The sequence below is a fragment of the Podarcis melisellensis genome (assembly GCF_964234715.1).
Source record: "Podarcis melisellensis genome assembly, chromosome: 8".
NCBI classification, from domain to species: Eukaryota; Metazoa; Chordata; class Lepidosauria; order Squamata; family Lacertidae; genus Podarcis; species Podarcis melisellensis.
Window position 1 is genome coordinate 1,619,279 of NC_138540.1, and position 17,699 is coordinate 1,636,977.

General features: G+C 50.0%; 1 protein-coding gene across 5 annotated transcripts in view; it reads left to right on the forward strand.

Moving 5' to 3' along the window:
• GPAT4 (glycerol-3-phosphate acyltransferase 4) overlaps positions 1–15,085 on the forward strand; it is a 28,393-nt gene extending 13,308 nt beyond the window's left edge. For 4 of the 5 annotated variants that reach the window (XM_081921327.1, XM_081921330.1, XM_081921329.1 and 1 more), the window contains exons 2-13: positions 2,610–3,378; positions 7,632–7,701; positions 7,784–8,081; positions 8,462–8,536; positions 9,703–9,792; positions 9,939–10,032; positions 10,784–10,899; positions 11,143–11,198; positions 11,633–11,718; positions 13,099–13,227; positions 13,329–13,408; positions 14,468–15,085. In XM_081921327.1, the coding sequence (XP_081777453.1) occupies positions 3,214–3,378; positions 7,632–7,701; positions 7,784–8,081; positions 8,462–8,536; positions 9,703–9,792; positions 9,939–10,032; positions 10,784–10,899; positions 11,143–11,198; positions 11,633–11,718; positions 13,099–13,227; positions 13,329–13,408; positions 14,468–14,576 (1,368 nt within the window). In that variant the 5' untranslated portion in view covers positions 2,610–3,213 and the 3' untranslated portion in view covers positions 14,577–15,085. Of the gene's footprint in view, positions 1–2,609; positions 3,379–7,631; positions 7,702–7,783; positions 8,082–8,461; positions 8,537–9,702; positions 9,793–9,938; positions 10,033–10,783; positions 10,900–11,142; positions 11,199–11,632; positions 11,755–11,812; positions 11,849–13,098; positions 13,228–13,328; positions 13,409–14,467 lie in introns of those variants that run through there. The other variant, XM_081921331.1, reaches the window with a different exon arrangement.
• Positions 15,086–17,699: the final 2,614 nt, after the last annotated feature.

A 17,699-nucleotide genomic window follows, 5' to 3' on the forward strand; every position in this document is an offset into this window, starting at 1 on the left:
GACATTGTTGGCCCAGTTCAAGTGCTAGGACTCCACTTAAATGACTGAGGACTCAGGTACCTTAAGGGACATTGGCTCATCTGCCCTGACAAGGATCAAGCTCCTGAAGTTCTGCTCATCTGCCACCACTGAAGTACAGGCAGGGGGTGAGTTTGGGAAGCAGATCCTTTTGCATTATGGTACCAATGCTTTGGAAAGCCCTTTCCAAGGAAGTCCATGGGGCTTCCCATGCTATATGGGAAGGAGGGAGATGTCGTCGCGCCACCCCTTGGTGTGTGGAGTGCCGCAGGGCTCAGTCCTCTCCCCAATGCTTTTTAACATCTTTATGCGCCCCCTTGCCCAGATTATCCGGAGCTTTGGGCTGGGTTGTGACCAATATGCTGATGACACTCAGCTCTATCTGCTGATGGATGGCCATACCAACTCGATCCCTGACACACTGACCAGATGTTTGGAAGCTGTGGCTGGATGGTTTCGTGGGAGCCAATTGAAACTAAATCCTTCAAAGACAGAGGTCCTCTGGCTGGGTCGGGATGGTATGGGGATGAGGGACCAACTCCCTTCTCTTGTGGGGACCCAATTAGTGCCATTGCCTTCTGTTAAGAGGTTGGGTGTAACCCTTGACGCCTCCTTTCCATGGAGGCGCAGATTACAACAGCAGCCAAGGCGACATTTTTTCACCTTCGCTGCATCAAGCAGTTGGTCCCTTACTTTTCCCGCCCCGACCTGGCCACAGTGATCCATGCGATGGTCACCTCCAGGCTTGACTATTGTAATTCGCTCTACGCGGGGCTGCCCTTGAAGCTGTCCCAGAAACTCCAGCGGGTGCAGAGTGCTGCAGCGAGGCTCCTCACGGGGTCTCTGCCATGGGACTTTTCCAGCTGCACTGGCTCCCGGTGGAGTACAGGGTCAGATTTAAGGTGCTGGTTTTGACCTTTAAATCCATTCACAGTCTAGGACCCTCGTACCTATGGGACCACCTCGCCTGGTATGCCCCACGGAGGACCTTAAGGTCCATATATAGCAACACCCTAGAGGTCCCGGGCCCTAAGGAAGTTAGATTAGCTTCAACCAGAGCCAAGGCCTTTTCAACACTGGCTCCTGCGGTGGAATGCTCTGTGTCTTGAGACCAGGGCCCTGTGGGATCTGATCTCTTTCCGCAGGGCCTGTAAGACAGAGTTGTTCCACTTGGCCTTTGGCTCAGAATCAGTTTGATTCCCTCCCCCTCTTTCTTTTTCCTTTCTCCTCCTATGAAGAGATTGCTCCCTAATTGTTTTAATGTTGTATCCTAATCTTTTAAATTGTATTTTAATCAACTTGTTTTTATTATTTTTTGTTAGCCGCCCTGAGCCCGGTCTTGGCTGGGGAGGGCAGGGTATTTTTTTTATTTTATATTATTATTATTATAATTATTATTATTATTATTATTATTATTTTCATTTTGCCAGCTAATTAAAACCTGGCTCTTTGGGAAAGGCTCATGGCTGACCTCTCTAGTGTTACAAATGATATAGTATTGTTTTATTGCTTTTATAGATATGTTTTACAATTTTAGACACTTTGGACTCCTGTATTTAGAACATCTCTGTGTGTGTGTCATTAATTGACATATAAATAAATAAATAAATATTTTCAGGAAAGAATCTTGTGGTGCCTTAAAAGCTAACAGTTGTATTATGGGATAAGCTTTCATGGACTCACACCCATTTTGTCAGATGCATCCTGTGTGCTACAGCAGTCTTTTTTAAATAAATGTTGTCTCCATTCATTAAGTTACTTATTTATTTTGTGAAACAGTTCAATTTTAGAAAAAGGAAATATTCTCTCTCTCTCTCACTCACTCACTCACACACACACACACACACACACCCATGGGAAAATAAAGAAGTAGAACATGTTCCATTTCAGAACACATTCTGTCCCTCCTCACAGGTTACTGCTTTCATTTTGAAAATAGTTGCATGTTAATGTGCTAGGCTTGTAAATCGCTTCTTGCTTGGTTACCCCCGCCAGTCAGAATCACCTGTAGCCAACTAGGCAGGGAAGTTGTCCAATAGTTAGGTCTTATTCATTTCCTTTTATGACCACAAATCAGACAAGCTGGGAGCAATGTTTGTGCACTACAGTCATACCTCATGTTATGTCCACTTCATGTTATGTTCTTTCAGGGTCCGTCCCGCAGCGACCTAGAAGTACTAGAAAGGTTACTTCTGGGTTTCGCCGCTCGCGCATGCACAGAAGCGCAAAATGACGTCACACACATGTGCAGAAGCAGCGGATCACAACCTGCATGTGCACAGACGCGCTGCTGCGGGTTGCACTCTTTTCATGTTGCGAACAGGCCTCTGGAATGGATCCCATTTGCAACCAGAGGTACCACTGTAGTAACTTTAGTGGACTTTGTCAACAATACACAGATCTGACTGGCAGGATGAGTTGATCCTTCCCAGGTTTTCTCCTTGCTGTCATTTTAGCGAAAGGTACTCGAGCTTCCCCTTCACTGCTGTCCTGGAACTGGTTAACTCTGTTCCCCTTATCTTACGTTCCCCTCTCCTGTTCTGATATTTCAGTGGCATGGTGTGCCTGACCCTTTCTCTTTCCTCCCCTAGTGTTTGAGACCTGTGAATGCTGCAGTCTCACAGAGCATCTTCCAAAGAAGAGGAAGCACCTGCCAGTTGTGACTTGATCCCAGACAGCCTTGGAATGACACTTGCCACAGACTACATGAGAGATTCAGAGCTGGCCCTTGTGTCTCAGTGGCAAGAGCTCTAGCTCTGTAGCCCACCAGGCTTTCCTCCTAATGCTGGGCAAGAAAAGGAGCTCACCTCAGCCTGGCAAAGAGACGTTTCATGCCCTTGACAGCTCAGAGGGGCTTCATCCTCGCAGCTTCCTGGGAGCTGCTCCCAAGCACATCTCTCCTTGCCCTTGGTGCACTTCGCTGTGGCACTCCTGGTGTGACCTTTGTACTCTTAAGCCTTTGCCGTTTCTCTTTGCTCGGTTGCCTGTTTCCAGACTGGATCATGGGGGTTCCTCACCACCCCACAACTGTTGGAGGAAGGGTGTGAACTTTGAAATGGCACCTGTGAAATGCCAGGGACCTTCTGCACACACAAAGTTGCCACTGGTTGACACAAGAACTGGCTGACTGCCCAGGCATCCTCTCTCTGCCTGCCTCAGGATCCCACAGGACACTCACCTTGCCTGCTGCTCGTCATGTTTCTACTACTGCCCTTTGATAGCTTGGTGGTTAACCTGCTGGGCATTTCCCTGACCGTACTCTTCACTCTGCTCTTGGTTTTCATCATTGTGCCAGCCATTTTTGGAGTTTCCTTTGGCATCCGCCGCCTATACATGAGAACCCTGCTGCAGATATTCCAGGTGAGTCAAAATTCCTGATGTTGCTGTGAGTGGAAGGCACCAAGAATTAATACCCTCCACTGGATGGGATGTGTCAGCAGTCAGGGTGACTCAGAGCTTTTTGACAGCAGCAGGCTTTGCAATCAACATTCAGGCAAGGCTTTATTTGCTCTAGGGCTGGCTCTAGCAGCTGTTGTCAATGCCAAGACTTAGCCCTGGAACGTATGACGTTGGGAGTCAATGAAGATGACCCTGAGCAGGTGCAAAGTGCTACTAAATAAGTAACTACAAAGTTTCCCCATGCATCGGCAAGGGGAGAGAGTTTCCAGATCAGAGGGCAGGGTCAAAGGGCCCGTTAGCACAGCCGTCAGTTTTTCTAGAGTTTTAAGAGTGGGCTTTGTGGACCACCTTGCACAAAAGGGTCTCCCTAAGGAGGAGTGGGCACAAGCTCCCCTCTGACACCGTCCAGATCACTTTCTATATGGGCTGTGATTGGTTTGGGAGGCAGACCCCACCCCAGTCTGCTCGTGATGGGCAGCTGTGTGAGCAACTGTGCTTGCGTAAGCAAATCATATATCATGTTGAGTTTAGCAATTGAGAGAAGAGCAGTCAATGAAAGTGCCTCTGCTCTGCATAATTTTTTTTGTTTCCCTGAGGTCCACATCTCCTGGAACCTAAATGCACACCGTGGGCCTTTGTGCTCCAGTTCTCTTTCTGATCATTAATTCTGCCAGGCTCTTAAGTGCTGGGCTGGCACAGGCATACCCTTAACTCCATCTAGGAAACATGCTGAGGGTTCCAGCGCACCCTCCTCTCTCCGTCTCTTCTTGTCTCTCTCCAGCCCTTCTGTCAGCTTGTTTCAGCATTACATTTACTATTTCTAAAGTGATTTCAAATCAAAGTGTTCTGCAGTAGACCACATCATCACCATTTGAGCTCAATTTCACCCGAGTTGATAACAGGCGCACACAACAGATGCTCTTAAATGTCTTTTTAAACATATGTTTAGAAGTAAGGGGTTCAAAGAGAGTCGCGTGTCCAATTGCATACCCTGTTCTGAATTGCTTAACCCTGCTTAATTGTGGGCTCAGTGCATGTGGGTCATTATTGCAGCTTTCTCTTCATTTCAGTGAGGAAGCTTTGGGCAGACTCTTCTGAACTCTGAGAAGCATATCTTAACCAGTTTTAGAATCCTCATTTCAGAACCCTACCAAGAAATGCTGCAGTGTTCTCAGCCTGAGAGATGGTTGTGTGCTTCCTCCACTGGACTTTGGTGGAGAAAAAGCCTGTTGATCGAGGAGGAGTGTGGGCCTGTGGTGCAAGTTTAGTGCCCTGAATATTTTAGTCCTTAGTTGTGTACCAGTGCAGCAGGGTGGAGGAACAGAAGGCAACCAGGAGTCCAGTTGTGGGTATATTGTGCCTTGGAGGGGAGAGGCTCACCTGGGCATAAGGGGGAAATGAGGCTGGCTTCAGGCAATCACTTGAAAAGCTGCCCAGGGTTGTGTCTTGTTCTGTGGCTGGTTGGGGCAGAAAATTAGGAGCACTGGAGGTGGCAGGGCAGGGAGAACTTTGCCTGGCTAGGTTGCGTGAACCCAGAACTGGCCCAGCAATTGGGCAGGGTGAGGCCACTGCCTCAGGTGGCAGAACCCCTCAAGTGGCACTCCCGGGGGTGCCCCACTGCCTCCGTCAGTGATGATGAAGCACTGCCACCAACAACGCCAATTTCAGGCAAGACTGCAGCCATTTTGAACAAGATCTCACCAAAAACCAGCCCAATCTTGTTTGAAATTGGCGGTGCCCACAGCGCATGTGGCTGCGTTTGCAGGTATGGGCAGGGGGTGGTGAGTGGGCAGGATCAGTGGCAGGGCAGGGCAGCGCGGCACTTCCCGTTTTGCATCAATCTGCCAAAGAGGATGTGGTGTCCCTGCATGAGCCACGTTGACGTGCATCTTCTGCCGCAACCAGCTGTCTGCTTCATGTCAGTTCCAGAGGTCAAGTAGGCAAAAGCTGGCAAGGGCATTAGGCAACAAGCAGAGCTCTGGCCCTGACTGGGTTAAGCTGGCTTTTTGCTGTTCCTCATGTAACTTGGAAGTCAGCTGGAGGAAGGATGTGTGTGCAGGTATGGTTTTCCCTTTCCTGAACTTCCAAGGATTTGCTTTTTTATTTCAACAAATACCATATTGACCTGAATAAAGCTGCACTTCCCCCCAAATTCTAACCGTGAAAAGTTAAAAGTGCGGCTTATATTCGCGACCTTACGGTATGCAGCCAGGAGTGTGGGGCAAACAGTGGCACCCGCCCTGCGCGTAGTCCCCCGTCCCCTCCCCCAAGACCGGGAAGGGAGAGAGCGAGGAAGGGGAAAGGCTGCTGACAATGCAGCACACACGAGCACACACACACCCAGTATGCAGCCAGGAGCAGCAAGGAAGGGAACGACATATTCAGGTATCCCCCCCCCACTCCAATTTAAAAGCTGCGGCTTATATTCAGGTGCGGCTTATTTTGGGGCCAATACAGTGCTTTGGAAAAGCTTTGACTGGACCAGCCCTTTCCTATTTTTCAGGCCTCCCGCTTCGTGGGCTGGAAGCCTCCACAGGCTGCTATTGTTATGATCCAGGTCCACAGATTGTTTTTCCAGTCCCATCCTTCCCAGAATTTGATTCGGATATATTTATTTATTTTAAGCGTTTCATGGGCTGTATTTTTTTGATAGGACAGCATCTGAAGCAGGCTACCAAAAAGAAAGATTACAAGCATCAGTAAGCAACACTAGCATTTCAATTGCCATCAGTAAAACAGGCAATACAAACCAGGCACTGCAGCCAGAGAAAGGCATCCACAACCAGATTAAACCAGCAACCAGTGAAAGCATCCTGTTTGCCTGTGAGACAGGTCTTTGTTTATTATGAGGGGCCAGGTCTGCCCTTGTCGGAGCAGGGAACTCAAACCCCACTAGGCAAAGCAGCCTTGTGTCCTGTTCATTCTCCTATAAGTCGCTGCTCCTCCTAGCCTGGTGTTGCCCACCCTGATTCATAGTGGCTTTCCGAGGTCCTATGCCAGCCACTCGCAGTCTTACCAGCTTAGGCTGCTGGAGGCTGCTTTCCTGCACACCTAAGAGAGAGCTTCCTGGAGCAGACGAAGGGCCCATTGTCCTGTTCCTCATCCAACAACAGACAACCAAGCATCCAGAAGGCTGACAAGTGAGTGATGAAGCCAGTGGCCACCCCTGTTTATCTCCAAGATCTGGTATTCAGAGGTGAACTACTACCGTATTTTTCGCACCATATGACGCACTTTTCCCCTCCTAAAAAGCAAGGGAAACTGTGTGTGCGTCCTATGGAGCAAATGCAGGAAGGAGGCAGGTGGGAAAAGCCCCCAAGAGCTGCACACAAGCTCGGTGCGCTCTTGCAGGCTTTTCCACAGGAGGGAGAAGGGACTGACTGGCCGCATCAGTCCCTTCTCCCACCTCCCAGAAAAGCCAGGAGAAGCCCCGATCTCTTTAAAGGAGTTGCGCGGCTTCTGCCGGTTTTGCGGGAGGTGGGTGAATCCCCCCACCTCCCAGTAAAGCCAGGAAAGCCCTGCGCAGCGTCTCCCGGCAAGGAGAGGCTGCACGGGGCTAAAGGGGAAGCCAAAACAGTGAGCGGGATCCATCCCGCTCGCTGCTTTGGCTTGCTCCATAGCTGCGCGCAACCCCTCTGGCAAGGAGAGGCTGCAAGGGGCTATGGAGGTTGTGCGCAGCCTGTACGCTGCTCTTTGGGGCTGGGAAAAAAAAATTTTCCTGATTTCCCCCCCCCCCCTAAAAACTGGGTGCGCCCTATGGTCCGGTGCGCCCTATGGTGCGAAAAATACGGTAAATGGAGATGTGACTGTTGCCCATTGGTAGGGCAGAAGGCAGGAAGGCAACTAGTAGGGAGGAGCCAGAGCCAAGTCAGTCTACTTTTCTCCCCATCCTTCTCCTTTGCCGAGTTCCACAAAGGCAACATGGAGGTAGTGGTGATGGAGGAGGAGGAAGCTGACTTGGTTATAGGCAGGCTGGTCCAGGGGTGGCTAAGAGCAGACTGAAGTTGGTGGGACAGTTCCCCATTCACCCTAATGGACCAGCCTCCGCGGTGTTCACTCTGGTGGTTGGTCCACCCATCCACTTCCCTGAACTTGTCCAGCTGTTTTGAAAGCCATCTGTGTGAGTGTCTCTTGCCACATTTCACAGGAGTGAGTTCCAGGTCAGTTGTGTGTGATTGGTAGGATTCTCCTTTTTCCACTCTGTTGTCTTGCAGTGGGCAACGCTGAGGATTGAGCGTGGGGCCAAAGAGAAGAAGCACCCGCTTTATAAGCCCTATGTGAATGGTAAGAGGCCTTGCTGCCGTCTCTCTGGGGGAGGAGGGGGTGCGTGGTGGGTTTCGTTCCCCTCACTGTGTGTCTGCTGCAGGGATCATTGCAAAGGAGCCCACTTCCTTGGAGGAGGAGATCAAAGAGATCCGGCGGAGTGGTAGCAACAAGGCCCTGGATGCCCCCGAGTTTGAACTCTCTGACATCTTCTACTTCTGCCGCAAGGGCATCGAGACCATCATGGATGATGAGGTGACCAAGCGCTTCTCGGCCGAAGAGCTGCAGTCTTGGAACTTGCTGAGCAGGACCAACTACAATTTCCACTACATCAGCCTGCGCCTCACAGTCCTCTGGGGCCTGGGCGTCCTGATCCGCTACTGCTTCCTCCTGCCACTCAGGTAGGGCCTGGAGCCTCTCCTGGGAAAGACTGAGCTGGGTGATGGCCCCACCACTCCCTATGGTCCAGGGATGGGGAACCTGTGGCCCTTCAGCCAGTGTTGGACATCAATGCCCATCTGCTCCTGCCAGCAGGGGTAGTTCTTAGGGATGATGGGAGTGTAGCCGAGCAACATCTGGAAGAACCTCCCCACTTGCTCCAGAATGAAAGCTTGGGGGGGTGTTTCATGTTGTGCCTGCCCCATGCTGGAACTATGTTAAGTGGCTGGGGTACCAGTGCAGTTGGTGGTCCTGCCTCCTCAGGGTTCTCATCTCCCTCCCTCCCTCTCTCTCTCTCTCTCTCTCTCTCTCTCTCTCTCTCTCTCCCCCCCCCCCCCTGCAGGGTAGCTCTGGCTTTCACTGGCATTAGCCTCTTGGTGACTGGCACAACCATGGTGGGTTATTTGCCCAACGGAAGGTGAGTTCTCAATAGTGGACCCCTACAAAGATCACCACCTGGCAACAGGTGCTGAAATACTCTTAACTTGCTTCGGGTACTGGGATTAAGGAGCAAACATCAGAGGAAAACTAATGGATTTAAATGTGGACTCCCTGTTTCTGCTCTTGTCTCTCTGGTCAGGCTCTGTTGATTCAACCTTCATATCACCATTTTGCCCTCGGGCAATTAAACGTGGAACAAAAGTGGGCGAGACTTTTTTTTGTATTCTTCTCTATTTGGGTGGTGGGAAGGGGGAATTGCCCTCAGCATCTTAAGAAAATTTGAATAACTGAGCAAGAATCTTAAAAAAAAGGCAGAGCAAAGGAGAAATAGAACTCTGTTAAGATGATGCCATTCTCACTAAAAGGTCAGAGCTTATCAGTATATCCAGAAGGCTAGCCTTTCTGCCTTTCACCCCAACCCTCTTGAGTCACACCAGTCCAAAGGGGGCTTCCCTGAGATCTCCCTCTTTTTGCATGTGTGCAACTTGTGCAAAAAGCAACTTGTAAGGAAGCACCCCCACCACAGGGCTGCTGTTGCACAGGCTTCACACGGCAGGCTCCAGCCCTTTCTTAAAAGTGGGTCCATTGACCAAAGCCACCAGTCCAGGAAAATGGCAGGATCCTTCTGTCTGCACCCACTGGATTTGGAGTCATTCCTCATCAGGGGATCATCAGAAGAAAAGGATGGCTGCGGTTTTCTCTTTTAAAGCCATTCTGCCACCTGTTCCTTCATGTAGTCCTATCTGGTTGGTGATTTTGAAAACCAGCTGCTTCCAGAGGGAGGTGCTAAAAGTTGCCTGGTATGTGGCCATTTGGAGATGTGTGTCTTCCTCTTTTCTTTAGGTTTGTAAGTGCTATTTTGAGGAAAGCAGGGGCACCTAGACATAGATGGTTACTCTATGCTATAGCCGTTGTGATAGTGTGTTTTTAATAGATTTTTAAAATAAACATATGCACATAGTTTTAATATTTAATATTAAGCATTCTATTACGGTTTATACAGTAGTTGTTATTTTCTTTTTTCTAGCTGTTCCTATTTTATCTGCAAGCTACTCTGAGTACCTATTAGGGAAAAGGGTGGAGAATGAATGAATGAATAGCCACAACCACAACTTTCAATTTAATCAGGTGTTTGCCCTTTAGGTGCAAAGAGTTCCTGAGCAGGCACGTTCATCTGATGTGCTACCGGATCTGTGTGCGAGCTCTCACAGCTATCATCACCTACCACCACCGGTATGGAGGGGATGGGAGGGAGGTTGTAGCACACATGCCCAGAAAAGGGGGGATGTTGACTAGGGCCTGTGTGTTGGCTGCATTTCTGTGGCTTTCATTTTAAAAAAACAGAAAGAGGCTAATCTCTTTTTCTTTCCCAACTTCAGGGAAAACAGACCCCGCAATGGAGGAATCTGTGTGGCTAACCACACGTCCCCGATTGATGTCATAATTCTGGCCAGTGATGGTTACTATGCTATGGTGAGGATGGAGAACCATGTGCATGTGTGTGTGTGTGTGTGTGAGGAGGATCACTGTGTAGCAGCAGAAGGTTCTTGAACATAACATTTATTGAAAATACTGGATTCGTTTTTGAAAAATCGAGGCCATTGTCCAATTCTGTCAGGCAGCATTGGTGGCACTGGGTTGTTTTTAAACCAATCTGTCAATGTGCCCCTCCCAACAGCCATGGGGAGGAAGCATGTTCTGTTCATGCTGCTACGATGTGCCCACCACCCAAAGGAACAGTCATGAGATAGGAGTGTGGAGGCCGTTTGAACTCTCCTTGAGCATCCTCGCTGCTCCTGCCTTTTCCCTGAACCTTGGGAGCTCCTCTGCAGGCAGATGGGGGAATCCTTTGGCGCCCTTGATGGTCTATGGAGAATGTCAGGTGCTTGGGTGGTCTGCTGCAGCTATTTGCACACTCCTGAGCTTCTTAGCCAAGAGAGGCCTGTGTTCCTCTGCAGCCCTCCCTGAGGACCCTGTGCTTTTGGACAAAGGGAGGGCAGGTGTCTCCCACATTCCATGATGGGTGGGTAGCAGTCAGGTCCCACATTCTCACCTTCCTTAACGCTTGGCATTCCTGCGGGATGGAGAGTTTTATACAGACAAAGGTATCTTCCTCTGCAAGTAGAGCTGCTTGATGTTGGCATGGCTGTCTTAATGGGAGGCTGCTGAACCAAAGTCTCCCCCCACACCCTGACTGACCTATGACCTCTTTTCTGTTCCTCAGGTGGGCCAGGTCCATGGGGGGCTCATGGGGGTAATCCAGAGGGCCATGGTCAAGGCTTGTCCCCATGTCTGGTTTGAACGCTCGGAGGTGAAGGATCGCCACCTGGTGGCTAAAAGGTGGGTGCACAATCTGTCCCTGCTCCATATGCCCAGCAGGCAAGGCTTGTGGGTTGTGCTGCGTATGGTCTGGGGAGTTGCAGCTCTGACTGGTGACAGACTTGGCTACCTGGCTGATTTGAAGTTGAGGAGCTTGCTTGGTGGTTGCTGGGGCTGCTGGAATCTTCTTCTGGATCAGCCAGGCATGTACCTCTCAGTGATACACACACATGCTCTCTCTCTCTCTCTCCTTTCTACCTGCAGGCTGTCCGAACATGCTCATGATAAAAATAAATTGCCCATCCTTATTTTCCCTGAAGGTAAGCAAGAATTAAGGAAGAAGGGTTAAGTCCCAGGGCTCTCTATAGTCATGGTGCGCCAGCCACAGGACGGATGAAAGCATCCTATTAAACATATAAACTGTAGAGGCAAGTAAAGGCTGGAGGGACTCACAGTCTTGAATTCCAAGTACCTAACAGAAAGCAGCCACTTGGGTGGGTAGAGACTGAAGGCCACTCTATCCCTGCATCTCTATGGTCCACAACTTCTTGGCTTGGTATGGTTCACCACTGAAAATACGTTCTGTTTGAAATCGGATGTGCCACTCAGACTTCATTGAAAGCTATGCCCTTGATTTATGCTGCATTCTCACAAATACACAGGCTTCCCCACCCTACCCCACCCCCATGGGTAAGTCCTCTGTCCCACCATTGGTGATCCCTGTTCCTACAGAAACGGCCATTTCTCTTCACAGGCACTTGCATCAACAACACTTCCGTGATGATGTTCAAGAAAGGGAGCTTTGAGATTGGTGCCACTGTTTATCCGGTTGCTATCAAGGTGAGAGCTGTTACCATTGAGCAAAGCACCCTGAAGGTTGTTGTGGAATGGAACAGGATAATCTCATAGGCTAATGGGGAATTCTCCTAGGTAGGCCTTGGGGACTGGAGGATAATGCCACCGTGGTGTGTATGGAGCCAGGAATGCTGGAGAGTTGAGAAGCCCTGGGAATTTCTGGCAAGAGGTTCCAGAATCTTGTATTATGCAACACAGGCCCTGCAACTTTTCACAACCTCTCAGCCTGTTATGCCATTGAAAGTATTTACTCTTGGGCTTTACATTGGACACGTTCCACTGGGGAGTTCTGTAGATGAGCCACCTTGGAATGATTGGGAGTGATCCCCATTTATTCATCGGGACTTTCATAGGAGAATTCCCCATTAGCCTATGCCTATTTGGACTAAATTTCAGATCCATGGAATTTGTTTGGGGCACATTCAAAACTTGCATGAGCATGTAGAGAGTTGGGTAAAGCAGGCCACTGCACAATGGCACACAGACAGAGGAATTTCAGCTGCATTGCTCTACACCTTGGGGTGAGGACCTATGGCCCTTCTTGAACTTTAAGCTCTCATCAGTCCCATCAAGCATGGCCAGTAGCCAGGAATGAAGGAAGTTCTAGGTCTTCAGCAACATCTGCAGGTTCCCCACACTTGGTCTTCCCCACAGTGAAAACTGGGCATGTTGCTCTCTCAGCCTAATTTACTGATCTCATGGGGTTGTTGTGAGGATGGAACAGGATAATCTCATGTAAACTGATCTGAGCTCCTTGAAGGAAGAGCTGGACACTGCTGTTTAAGAAGGATGTTGACAAGCTGGAAGGTGTGCAGAGGAGGGCAACCAGGGTGATCAAGGGTCTGGAAACTAGCCTGATGAGGAAGAGGGGTTGATGGAGTTTGGTATGTTAGGTGAGATTATAGCCATATTCAAACATTGTAAGGACTATCACATGGAAGAGGGAGCCAGCTTGTTTTCTCCTGCTCTGGAGGGTAGGACCCAAACCAGTGGATTCAAATTACAAGAAAGGAGATTCCAACTAAACACCAGGAATAACTTTCTGACAATAAGAGCTGTTCAACAGTGGAACAGACTTCCTCAGAAGGTGGTGGACTATCCTTCATTGGAGGTTTTTAGACAGAGGTTCGATGGACATCTGTCAGAGATTCTGTAGTTGCAGAGTGTTGGACTAGATGCCTCTTGAGTTCCCTTCCAACTTTATGATTCTATGGATGCAAATATCATAAATGGAAATCCTTTATTGAAAGGCAGTTCCTACAGGCATATTTCTTGCCGTGTGTTGAATGTGGCATAAGCCTCTTTTGCTTTCAGGAGGTGTTGAGTTCTCTATCTTCCCCTCCCTCCCCTCCTTTTGTCCTTCAGTATGACCCCCAATTTGGAGACGCCTTTTTTAACAGCAGCAAATACGGTATGGTGACTTATCTGCTCAGGATGATGACCAGCTGGGCTATAGTTTGCAGTGTCTGGTACCTGCCGCCAATGACCAGAGAGGTGGGTACCTGAACTTGGAGTAGGGTTGTTATCAGAGAAATGGCAGCCATCCCCACCAGGCTCCTTTCTGCAAATTCCAACCAGCCTTTGTTCTTTTTTAGCCTGATGAAGATGCTGTGCAATTTGCCAATCGGGTGAAGTCTGCCATTGCTAGGCAAGGGGGTCTTGTGGATCTCCTGTGGTGAGTCCTGAAGCTGATGGATTGGGAGGATGGGGAGAAGCTGGGAGTCATGCCATTGGTCCACCTGGCCCAGTGCTCTGGACACATTTTGCTTGGAAAGCAATGGCTCTACCTCTGAGCTCTGCCCACTCAGGGAAGGGCCGTGAGAGTAGCATCTTCCTTACCTGCAGAAGGTCCCTAGTTCAGTCCCCAAAGGCATGTGAGGGCAGGGCAGGAGATGTCCCTTGCTGAAAACCCTGGAGAGCCTCTGTCAGGGTAGACATTCCTGGGTTAGATCAGCCAATGGTCTGCATTTGTATAAGGCAGCTTCCTAAGTTTCTGTGTCACAGCCATGTTGGGATGTGGATGGGACTCTATCCTGGCTAAATCTATGGCTTCCTTGGGCTCAGTCTACGTGTTAAGATTCCTGCATTGCAGGAGTTTGGAATAGATGATCCTCCGGGTCCCTTCCAAGTCTATGATTCTATAATTAGGCAGAATTCCATGGTTCTTCCTACTACATTTTTAAGAGCTCCAAATCAGCTGTATGCCAGTAGAAGAAGCCTCCTTCACCTTTAAAAGATGTGGGGAGGTTGATTTTAAGCTGGAAAAGAATAGGGAGAGTAAAGACTTCAGCAATGTTTCCATGTTTGGCAGCAGCCTGCGTAGGATGTTCTCTGTTTAAAGACCAATGTGGTGGGGAGAACCATGGACACTGGCCTCAGCTGTGGCTTGAGCCTCCAGCAAGCCAAAGAGCTAGCTGCCTGTAGCCTGCAGCATCTCTGCAGCCAGCCGCTGCTGAGCCTTTTCCACAGTGGATGGATTATGGGAGTGGGGCTGGCCAAGCAGCCTTGAAGGCGCTGGCTGTGGTGGGGTAAGCCCATGTGCCTGAGGCTCCCTCCTTAGCACTGCCACATGATAAATCTGCACACAGTGGCTGTGAGTAGAATTTGCAAGTGCAGTTTTTCCCTTCCTGCTTGCCAGGGCTGTACGTTCCCTCTTGCACGCTGGTGCTTTTAGCCAACAGGGGAGTAATTTTCTTTTCTTGTCCGTCTGCCCTCTCCCTCTCTCTTTTTCTAGGGACGGAGGCCTGAAGAGGGAAAAGGTGAAGGACACCTTCAAGGAAGAGCAGCAGAAGCTTTACAGCAAAATGGTTGTGGGCAACCATGAAGACCGAAGCCGCTCCTGAGCTTCGTGGAGCAGGGGCTGCTGCAGGACTGACAGCCTCCACCTCCTCCCAGCCTTCTGGAGCACATTCTTGGCTGAGCTGCCACTCCAGGCCAAGGTGGTGCTGCCCAGAGGCTCATCAGCAAGAGGCCTTATTTCAGCTGCAATGGCTTGGCTCGCTGCTTAGACAGCCACAGTGGATCACTTTTCCCACAATGGGAGTGGCTGGATGGGCTGCCCCACGCTTTGTATCTGTGTGACGGTGCTGGAGAATGCCTGAGTGTGTGCGTGCGCATGTGTGCCTGCACTGGAAGCTGCTGTGGTTGCAAGAGCAGCTGGACTTGTTGAGCCCCTGCTGCCTGTGGTAGGTGCCCCCAGCAGCTTCCTCTGCCCTTTGCAGCCCCAGGGAAAGGCTCTGTCCTCTTTGCATTCTGTCTTTTCACTCTTTCTCTCCCCCCCCCCAAAAAAGAGAACTGACTGAGACTGCATAGGGTCCCTTTGCATTTTTTAATTAAAATATATAGAGATGGAGCTTTGTGCTGAATAATCCCTCTGCTGTTTTTCAAATGGAACTGCAAAGATGGTGCAGCGCTTTGGCTCTCAAAACTGGGAAGGGGCCTCCTTAAAAGAAGTGCCAGGTTAAGGAAGGTACAAGGCCTTTCCCCTTCCTCTTTGGCATCGTGTGTGTATGTGTCCGTGTCCTACTTGGACACAAGTGGCTGGGTGCGGATGTGGCTGCACTCTGTTAGAGGGCAGTGAGATGGCCAGTTTGGGACACAGAAAATATCACCACTATAGCAGGAAAAGGTGTGACCCTGGGTGGGGAATTCTGCTTTGCCCATTCCAGGGAGACGCCACATATAACCGTGGCCTGAGCTTCACCCACATCAACCCCTGCTAATTCTGGCCTCTGAAGAAAGTTGGTTTTTAACATCTGCTAATGCAGACTCAAGTTTAAGATACTGAAGTCAAGGGCCCTGAGTCAGAAGCAGTCTTCTCTGCCATGTGAGAAAACTTCTGCGGTGCTGCGCTGACAAAGTCAAAGTCCATCTCCTTGCCTCCAGCTCCATCCCTGCCCCGTGCTTTGCCTCCTAGGGCTGCTACTTTGAAAGCAGCGCTTGCTGCTCACAGTGGGCTGGGCTGCTCTCCACCTGCCCTCCTGCCCCTGGTGACGCATAATGGCCTCCTTCACAGGCTGATGAGGGAGCAATGCACTCGGAAGCCACACAGGTGCTTTGGGGCTGGGGGCGTGTTTCATCTTCTTCACATGGAAGCTTTTTGGCCCTTTCCCAAGCCAGATCCTTGTTTGCATTTGCATTCCTAACCCACCTACCTTCTCAGAGATAAATAGAATGGAAACATCAAAACCCTCTGAAGCTGGCGAGAGACCAGAATGATCCAATCCAACCCACTTCTTGAATAAGCTTTGGTGCTCAGAACCTCTACGGGCAATGAGTGGCCTGCCCACTCACAGACATTGCTTATTCCGGCAGCTCACAGCAGAACAGCCAGGAACAGCTCCAGTCGGGGAACTTGTGGACTGATTTTGTTATAGGCATCCACCAATGGCATTTGGCCTGTGGGCCTGAAAATGGACAAACTGAACAAGGAGTTCTGGGTTTGGGAGCTCACGTTTGAGATTTGCCACGGCATAATGTGTGAAAAGGCCCTCCGTTTCCAGGAGCGGGCTGAGTTGATGGGGTCATCCGCTTTCTCCTCCCTCTACACTTGGCTGTGCTGTTGGGTGGCTCCTTGGCTCACTGGCAGACGTTCAGCAGCACCCAAGACCAATCCTACATTGGCCTGGAATCCAGTCACCAGTAAAAAGCATGCCAGGACACAGAGTTCTGTGCATTTAGGATTCAGAGTGGGGTATTGGCATTGTCAGTTCATTTGGAATATTTTGCCACCGATCAGTAAAAAGAGTAAACCAGGAAGCAGCAAGGGGGGTGGGCAGAGATACAAGGGGCCCAGACCCAAAGAGATGGGAGCCTACCTTCTCCCCTGCTTTCAGTATTGGAGAGAAACTTGGCTTTCAAAAAAACAGCCTCAGGCTTCTGCTCTGGCTGCTCCATTCTGTAATTGCGGCCAGGTGGGTTTGGCCCAGCTTTACTGTTGGAGTTTTAAGGTCTTGCTGTAAATATTTGTGGGAGGTGCAGTTGTTTTACCTGCTCAGGAGACCCATGAACCCACAATCTTCTCTGGCCCACTTCAGACTGATCAGGCCCCCCTTAACTTTCACTCCCTCATGATGCCCAACCTGATGGGGGGGGGGGATTTCCAAAATAAGAGGTTCATAAGAAGAAAGAGTCAGTGGGACAGTCTTCCTTGGGAGGTGGTGGACTCTCCTTCCTTGGAGGGTTTTAAGCAGCGGTTGGGTGGCCATCTGTCATGGATGCTTCAGGTAAGATTCCTGCATTGCAGGGGGTTGGACTAGATGACCCCTGGGGGTCTCTTCCAACTACAGTTCTATGATTCTATGTGCCTCTGTACTGAGCCTGAACAGCAGACAACTGCAGGGCCCAACCTATGTGTTTGGATCAGGAAGGGAATAGACTTACCTCATTCTTTGGGGAGTTGTTTGGTGTTCCTCTTTGCTCCCATTCAGGGATTCCATTTGCTTCTGTGGTGCCCTTGAAGTCAGGCTCCAGTTGCCTCAGACCAGCAGGGGAGGGGGGGAGAATTCACCCCCAGCACTGTTCTCACTGTGCGCCATGGAGCATGCAAAAATGTTATCGAGGCACGTGGAGTGAATTATCCATGCACACGTTTTACCTCTTCTAAAAAGGACCTGCCCCCACTTGTGCCCCATTTTTGCAGGGCCCCCGTCTGTGTCTTGGCTTCTTCCTTGAGTTGAGAGCCAGCCTGCTCTTGTTCCTCCAGCAGCTGCAGCTGCTCTGGTTTCTGTCATGATCTCTTGAGTCTTGGGGGAATGTTGCCCTAAAGAGTGGGCAGGAGGTGTCTCTCCTTGCCCCCCACCAAGCGCTCACCATTTCCTTGGCAGGAGAGAAGAACACTGCTGTGATCCTCCCTGGGGAAAAGCCCATTCCTTCTTGTGTTTGCTCAACCCTGAACTTTGCCCACATTTGATAAGGAGGATCTTGCTCTTGCAACAAGCACTTAAGGGGTGTGTGTCTTCTGTCTC